The sequence below is a fragment of the Pelobates fuscus genome, chromosome 2 (genome assembly GCF_036172605.1).
Source record: "Pelobates fuscus isolate aPelFus1 chromosome 2, aPelFus1.pri, whole genome shotgun sequence".
Classification (NCBI taxonomy): domain Eukaryota; kingdom Metazoa; phylum Chordata; class Amphibia; order Anura; family Pelobatidae; genus Pelobates; species Pelobates fuscus.
This window is the reverse complement of record NC_086318.1, coordinates 27,634,929-27,644,009: the sequence shown is the minus strand read 5'-3', so window position 1 is coordinate 27,644,009 and position 9,081 is coordinate 27,634,929. Positions and strand designations below refer to the sequence as shown.

Genomic DNA, 9,081 nt, shown 5'->3' with positions numbered 1-9,081 from the left:
GACAATAGAGGGGGCAGATGTGTAAAGGAATCTAGAGTTTTTGAAGTATAACAGTTTAGTATGTCTGCTCAGTTTAAAAAAATATAGACACTACTTCATACTGCTGCCAAAAGTTGCTACCATTACCATGGATATACTCAAAAAGAAATAGAAGTTGCACGTATAATTCTTTGTAAAATATTTATTAGGAATGGTAAATATATATATTGAAAAAATATATTGAAAAACAAGTGTAATTCTAAACATGTACAATTCTGTTTCTCTCTTTGTCTTCCAGATCAGTTGTCAGTTTCTGTAAGAAAGAGATGTTGGTCAGTTTTTCACTTTCTGTAACACATTGATAACAGTTATCGACTGTTATTACATTATCAGACATTATAGTGTAGTATTTTTTTTGTGGGCATGAGAGAATTCTTGACACCATCGTTATGTGACCCAGGAAACAGTAAAACTCTCTTAAAAGGACTTGTTTCCTTCTCTCAGTATATGAACAAAATTATTTTATGCCATGAATGTTAAACACTGAATATGTAAATATTGAAATTTGTTTTCATAATGATTTTCAGATTGGAGAAAAGTGTTTTGCTTTTTGCTTCGCGCAGTGAGCGATACTGTACTTCTGCTGCTTACCAAAGTAATATGATGCAATGAATCCGTTGGAGCGTGTCATGTTATCGCTGTGAAATTTCAATACCATCATATTTCCAGATGATACAAAAGAGGGAGGTAAATCAGAACCGCAGAATAAGCTCTGGGCTGAGGAAGTTATGCTGGGTCCATCAATTATAGCCAGAGAGTCACAGGAACAAGCTGGGCATTCTTGCACCCAAAAGTCATAGAAGTCCAGATAAACCTTTAAGAGAAAGACTCATTATTCAGGAGAAGACTTAATAACAGGGAATTATTTTTGTTCTCTGCTCTACTTTTAATATAAATATGTGATATCAAAATTGTTTTTTTTTTACATTTTTTTTTCTTTCCATTGACTTCTTTTTCTCCTGGGAAACTATGGACATGACTAAAAAGCACCAACTTCAACACAACTTTAGTTGAAGTTAAATGTTATAGATTTTACAATATCTTACCTTGGACAATGGTGGGGCTATAATGGACCATTCAGCATCTAAATTGCTTGGGTACAGAGCAGCATAGGATGGAGAGAATACTATTCCTTTTTTATTTAATAAAGTTCCTCCGTAGGAAACTAAAAATAAATCAAATCTAATATTAGATATAAATATTTAATGTAAACAGTAGGATTATTTTATGTGTGCCAAGCTTGTTAGTCTGTTGCTGACAGATAATACAAACAAACCTATCTTAGAATAGAAGTATATATCTACATAACTTTTTGTGTCCACTGAACATGATACAGAATTGAATTGTTTGCAAGTTCTACTCAATGTTCTTTTCTAAAAATGTTTTCTTCCTTACTGGAAAATACGTTTTATTATAGAGATTTTCAGAGTTAATTGCACAATTAAGCAGAAGAACTGCTTATGCAAGAAGGCCACTTGTACAAATGTTTATTAAACATGTGCTAAAAACAATGCTTAATGGTTAACTGGAGTTTTACACAAACAAAATGTTGCTGTTTATATATAAATAGGGCAGAAGCTCCCACATTATTCTGAAAATATATGTATTTCTGTTAATAAGAAGGTTGGTCTTACCTGTTTTATATTTGGCAGTAAATCTGCTAAGAGCCGGTCCCTGATTGTGCACAAATTCCACCAACATGTTGTTTGCACTAGAAATAAGTGGTGGGATTACTCCATCTCCACAAGTCTTGTCCAGAAGAACATTAGAGGACTTACTGTTCCCATCATAAACCTTTATATAACTCTTAGAGCATCCAGCAGAAGAAGGAATATTAAGACCACTGAGCTGAAGATGAACCTGAGAACAGAAGAACACAATGTGTGAAGATCAAATGAAATGCTGGCAGGTCTAATAGGAAATGTGATGGTTCACAAATTACAAGCCATGCTCTTAAATAGAGATGTCCCGAACAGTTCGCCGGGAACTATTCACCAGCGAACATAGCTTGTTCACGGTCGCTGCGGCGGGCGAACGTATGCAATGTTCGGTCTGCCCCCTATTCGTCATGGAGGTGGGAGGGTCTGGAAGGGAGGGTCTGCTGCTGATTGGCTGGAATGTGTCTGCTGACTGTGAGGTACATGGTCAAAGTTAACTCAATGATGACGAATAGGGGGCGGACCGAACATCGCATATGTTCGCCTGCCGTGGCGACCGCGAACAAGCTATGTTTGCCGGCGAATAGTTCTCGGCGAACTGTTAAGGGAAATCTCTACTCTTAAATAAAAATCCAGCATTATGACTGTGGTAGACAAATTTACAGTTCTTTACATGTGGAGAGGACGTGGTTGGATGAAAACATATTTTTTTATGCTTTTTATTAGAAAACATATTTATATATAATATAATAAAATATTTATTATATAAATATTAAATATTATATTTAATATTTATTAAACCTTCCACACTTTTTTTTGTTAAATGTAATTGAGTATAGTTTAACACATCCATTTATTTTTTTTGAAGAATTTGCAGATTGTAATAAATTGAAAACTGATTTACATTATTTAAGGAAATATTCTTCAACTAGAGCAGGGGTAGGCAACCTTCGGCTCTACAGATGTTGTGGACTACATCTCCCTTGATGCTTTGCCAGCAATATGGCTGTAAAAGCATTATGGGAGATGTAGTCCAAAACATCTGTAGAGCCGAAGGTTGCCTACCCCTGAACTAGAGTCACAGCTTGGCTAGTTTAACCTGAATGTTGTGGTAAAATGTATGATCTCCAAACATGTGAAAGCAATCAATAAGCCTAAAAACATTACTTTTATGCCAGGATTTTCATACTAACCATTTTGAAAGGTTCCGTTTCAATAAACCAGATGCAACTACTATCTTGTCCGAAGATGTCATCACTAGAGAAGGATCCGGAAGCATTACTTAGTTTCATGCGACAGACATCTAAAGAAACCAAAATAATATTTTCTTTGAATTTGTAATTCCAAGAATGCTTCATTCACCATCAGCTTGTACACAGTTATGTTATGTATCTATTTGAGCACATTGGTCACAAAAGCTTTTCTGACACTAGAACAAGTACAATCAGGAAAATACTTACTGCAATAGTAGAGCTTGTTAAGTTTTATCACATCTAAGTAGTTCATCCCTATGCTCTGTCCAATAGATACTGTAGGGTCAGGTTTTGGAACTATGGTGGGTTTACCAGTTGTGTTGGTGAAGGCAGTACTGTAGAAAAAAAACAAGATTAGTTTCGTTTAAAAAGAGAGAGCTCAAGAGATGACCGAGTGAAAGAAAGAGTTAAAATAAAAGAAAATACATTATAATTGGAGATTTATTTGTTACAAACTGCAATTAGTCCAAATCTGAGCAGCTGAATTCCTGAGTTCTGAGACAAATTGTAGCCAAGCCATGAACCAAATGAAGCACACAGAGGACAAGATTTCTCGGATTGATTCATGATTCTGAATTCCACTCGTGGCACAAAAATAAATAAATAAATAAATAAATAAAAAGATGATTGATGGCTAGTGGACAGTCACTAAATGTTGATTTTATTCACAGATCGAGTGATACATTACCAAAAGGGAGAAAAAAGAGCAGTAGTAAAAAAAACCTGTATTATATACTTATGTACTTCTATAAATATAGAATTTTTTTTTACTCTTTCTCCCACTATTGGCTACAGTTTTACACTTGATCTGTGAACCAATTGGCGACAAAATGTACTGTAATATATCTACATATCTATGAAATAGTTATATATATATATATATATATATATATATATATATATATATATATCATGTTATTATTATATATCTATTTATATTTGCAGTATGCATTTTGTGCCTTTTTGGTTAGTCTGAGTCGCATCCCGAATCATTTTTCATGAACAAATTGTGGCCGAGCCGAACTGCCACATGCCCGAAATTCGTCTGTACCAAGATTTGTATTTTCTAGCAAAGGGATTCAGCTGAATCAAAGCTTATTTCAGCTACCAAAAGACAGGCAGACCGATGATGTTTTTTTTTTTTCATGAATGCTTTTTGTTTTTAGAAACTAAAATTGTACTCACTTTTGATAATGCATGACTGACTTATAGTCATATGGAATGTCCAGAGTGTCATTGTTCTCAATCTTGAAGTTGTACCAATCCTCTTAACATAAATATAAGTACAAACATGTATTAGATATTAAGTAGTAATATTGCTCTCTATCAATCATTGTTTACAGGCTATTAACTAGAATAATTAATAGAATAGCTAGCATGAAATCATTGGTCATCGTTTTATGAACAAGCTAAAGTTAAATTGCCCCAGGGCACTGAATTTTTATCTGTGTTCATACTGTTTACCTTCATTGATGTACTGCCAATTGATATCAACATAGCTATCTCTGTCACTCCTGCTCTGTTCATGGTAGAATCCCAGGGAGTGCATCAGCTCATGTTGGATGATTCCAGAACCAAGGCAAGCAGACTTGGCCAGACTCAGAACCTGTTTGCCATACTGTTTTCCTACATATGACCAGCATCTAAGAAGTTAAGCAAATAATTTAATAAAATAATAATAAATAAAGGGGTATAGCCTCTGATGTATAAAATACAATAATTATGAATAATATAAAATTTTGCAGGTTCATTCCATTAGACCAGCTGCTGTGGACCAGGTCTACTATGATATGCAGAAGGTCATCAATGTAGATTTTCTGAAACTCAACAAAGCTGCAGGTCACAGCAACTAGAGTATCAAAGTTATCTTGTTCCTTTACAGTTTCTTTGAATAGTATTCTACATTAACAAGCTGTGATCCCATAATGATGTTGTTTAACTTACCCTTCTCCAGACTCAATACTCAGAAAGTCATTTTCTGATGATCGTTCAATAAACTTCACACAGGTCATGAGTTCAATCTGCTTTATGGAATTGGTAATAAGCAATTTCTGCACTGCAGCTGAGAAAATAAGAGTCAATTAATATGTTGCTTTTCACGTCCTGAAAAACATAGTTTCCAAACAATTAATGGAAATAACTTACAGTATTCAGAGGATATAGTGTACGGGACAAAAACGGTTCCATTCTTGGATGCCGGCCAGAGGCACCGATTACACTTTGTAGAACTTCGGCTAAGTTTAAAAGCGATGTCACCTTGAGAAAGAGGCCTGATAACACCTAGAATTAAAATGGGACAGTGAGCATTAGATTAGGAGAAAGCAAACCAAACATCTTATATAGTAAAACCAAATAGACACATTGATGTTATTCTGTAAAATATTAATAATCATGATTTTAAAGTGAATTCAAGTTTAAGGCCAATATTGACAAACGGAAATCATAGCTGGGTTTAATTTATTCATTATTTAATTTCCATTTAATTAACAGAGTATTCAATGGATATTGGTAGTAATGTATGATGTCTACAATGTATTTTATTTTGATCTGCTGGTATTATCATGGATTAAAAAAATAATAATTTTGGGTGCGTTTGTACTGTGAAGCCCATTAGCAGACAAAAGTTTAATATTTATATAGAAATAGAAATGTCTTATATTTTCTTCTCCATGAATAATAAAACAACACTAGCCTAGAACAACATTTGTAACAATATAAATTAGAAAAATATTGAAATATAAATAAACCTAAGATTGTTTCATAAAAAAAATAATTTGCATTGCAACTTTGTAGAATTTTAAATACAATTGCATTGTAACTTTGTAGAATTTTAATGACTATTACAAAAATCTTGTTTATGAGAAAGAATGATCCAAAAAAAGGGATATAATGTCACGATTTGTGTTGATAGTGATTAAAATAAAAAAAAGATAATATGATAATATGAGTATAAAAAGAATGAGTGCACCGGATATAATATAATATATATCTAACCTTTGTTTGCCATTTCTATACGTTCAAACACAGTTCGATTCTCCTTTTCTAGGTCAATAGTATTTTCTGGAGAAGACAAGAAACAAATTAAAGTTTTGACATATAACCAAAAAGAATCATGAGAGATTACAACAACATCTAAACCTTGATTAAAATTCAATATTAATAGAATAGATCTAAATATTATTATTATGATTTATTGTAAGGATTTCTATAGCACAATCATACACTTGACAATTATAGAATGGGGATATTTGATAAGTAATAGACATTCATAATATTAACAGAGGCTAGAGGTGAAGAAGGTCTTGCTCAACAAGCCTGCTATCTGTGAGGAAAGAGTAAAGAAACACAAGAGGAAACAGAGCATGTTAGAGGGTAGGAGAAAGTGATGGGTAAGATGCCTGTTTAAAAATAAACTAGTTAAAGTTGTGTGTGCAGGGGCGGAGCTACCGGGGGTGCAGCAGGTGTAAGTGTGCTGGGGTCCACTAGAGTTTAGGGGCCCACTCTTGGCCTTCCATCAACAGAGGGAGAGCAGTGAGGGCCCCAGCAGAGGTAAGCAGAGGTCAGAGCACATCCAGCTTTCTTATTATCAGACAAATTTCCAGGAGCAGAAGAAAGCAGAAGTCAGTTACTACCTCCATCTAGCCAACCCCTTCTCAGTCCAGAAAAAAGACTGCCTTCCTTGTGTTCCTTGTGGATGATGGACTGCTTCAGCCTGCTCTGGGTGTAGCCTTGGGTGTAAAACAAAGGAAGGAACCCTCCCTGTGGCATCTGAGTGAGTTAACATGTCTGTCAGGAGAAAGGGGAGAAGACTAGGGCTTGATGCCACATTGGGAAGCGTAGCAAAGGCTGTTTGCTAACTTGGGTGTGTGAAAGGAGAGAGAGTGAATGGACCATGTAAGTGAGTGAATAGTAATGAGAGAAGCATCACCCAGGAAAATAGTAGATAGATATTAATGTAATACTTACTATAAGCTATGTTCTGATATACCTGTTGGAAAAACAAATACACATTAATATTATTTGTATTAGGAGAAAGTCATCCAGGTCTATCTATTCCCACCAAAGCCATTCACACAGACAGCTTAAAGTCTAAGTTAAACTAAGAACTTGGGACAACAAACATACAAATTAAACTCAGTTTCTTAAAGCCATGAACTTACTGGTACAGGCAAAGTCAAGGAAATGGTCCAAGCAGCTGCAAACAGCACTAGAACCTTGGTCAACTCCATGATCATGATATGAAAGGTTTCTCTCTGTCTCTCTCTCTCTGTGTTTTTCTATTCCTTCCACATGGAGAGAGAACTGTATTTATACACCCAAGGAGGGTGGTCCAGAAAAAGTATCGCCTTTAGGAAGCCACGCCTATCTCTATACACAATGAGACTGAAACCATTTAATTTCGTTTAATCTTTTAGTAGCTAAATTTACATTGTTTTAATTAAAGGTCAAGGAGCTAGTTTCTAAGTCTAGTTACCACTGTAGAGATCCTATATTGTAAAAAAACAACAGTATTTATAATGTAATTAGTAATATTGAATGTTATAGTAATATGTAATTTCTTAAATATTATACAAATGTACAAAAGTTCAATTTTTTAAAATATTTTACATAAGTATTCTGTCTACTCATCTTCTGCGCACTTTACAACTATGTCTTAGATCTTGTTTTATCAACCTCATTTAAGTTAATATGTTAATTATTTAACATGTAATATGATTCTAATGAGAATCATGAATTCCAATATTGAATTTTCAGCCTAATAAATATCATTATCAGACTTTAGATTTGTGTTTGCCATATTTTGTTTTATAAAATATGTTAGTTTAGTTTATTACATTTATTCAAAATGCATAAACAAAAAGCGCAATGTCAAATTCAATACAATAATTTTGAGAATATTTAGTTATGACAGTGAGATACAAATTTACAGCAAGTGTTAAAGCCTCTGATTCACACAAAGAATGTATCTGAGCATTATATCCACTGTTCTCATTATGCAGATTCTGAACTAGGAAAGTCCACATTAAAGGTCTGTGATCTATAGGTCGAGTGTTTTGAAGTGATCATAGTGGTTATTCTCTTACTAAAATGCTGCACATACTGAGATTTTTAATGTTGCTGCTGGAGAGGTAACTTTGGCACCATTATTGGTCAACCTGAAATGATGTTTTGATATAGAATATAAGCTCGTTTGAGCAGGGTCCTCTTCAACCTATTGTTCCTGTAAGTTTATTTGTAATTGTCCTATTTATAGTAAAATCACCTCTCATAATATTGTAAAGCGCTACGGAATCTGTTGGCGCTATATAAATGGCAATAATAATAATAATAATATATTTAGATTTTTGGAACAGTATCCCGTTCTAAAATGATGAGTACCGAATGTGATCCTAAAGTTGTAGAAATCTGACTAGTTTAAAAGGAAAACATTGGAATTATCCATTTGGGGAATCATATAAGATGGTTAATACTTTTTTCCTCTAAATGAGCTTTTCAAAATGAATTAAGAATTCATAACAACTGAATAACTCAGATAATATATGCTGAAACTCACACAGTAAAAAGTAGTCTTTCTTGTTCTACCCACTCACCACAGTTTGAAATATTCAGACTGTTTCTAACTGTTAGATATGATTTCCAGACAAAGTTAGACAATAGTGATTTTCCCCGGCTAGAGGGAATTGATAATTATAATAAACACAGACCTGCCGGTCAGGTTAATTTACTCCCATTCACATAGCAATTTAATTACGACTGGCGAAGACAGAAATTTAAAGTCTGAATGTCTGTTCTCGTGCTGAATCCTGAAAACCTAGACAGTTAGATATGCCATCAGCATGATAGACTCCAGCAGAAACAAAGTAATGCAGGTTTCTGAAAGACACATCATATGATAATTTACTTTGAAACAAACTCACACTACTGATGGTAGTCAGAGGTCTACTCTTCCAGAGTAGATAAAATATGATAAAAAAATGAATAAAAAGTGACAGAAAGATGGATTGTTTTGTCGTATTTTGACAAAGCAGAATAAGAGTCACCGATGTATAAAGGTGTAGTATCAGTTTTATTCATGCGAAAATGGCGTAAGCACACAAAACACACATGTGAAAGAGAATTAGACAATATTT

At 34.0% G+C, this 9,081-nt stretch overlaps 1 protein-coding gene across 1 annotated transcript; it reads right to left on the bottom strand.

Moving 5' to 3' along the window:
• Positions 1 to 238: 238 nt before the first annotated feature.
• LOC134586113 (astacin-like metalloendopeptidase) lies at positions 239 to 7,179 on the bottom strand. The gene is made up of 13 exons (XM_063441623.1): positions 7,111 to 7,179; positions 6,917 to 6,938; positions 5,945 to 6,010; positions 5,096 to 5,230; positions 4,895 to 5,012; positions 4,415 to 4,593; positions 4,136 to 4,217; positions 3,158 to 3,285; positions 2,891 to 3,000; positions 1,674 to 1,899; positions 1,086 to 1,204; positions 631 to 853; positions 239 to 327 (listed from the first exon to the last, which is right to left on the bottom strand). The coding sequence occupies exons 1-13, from the start codon at positions 7,177 to 7,179 to the stop codon at positions 239 to 241; spliced, it is 1,566 nt and encodes a 521-aa protein (XP_063297693.1).
• Positions 7,180 to 9,081: the final 1,902 nt, after the last annotated feature.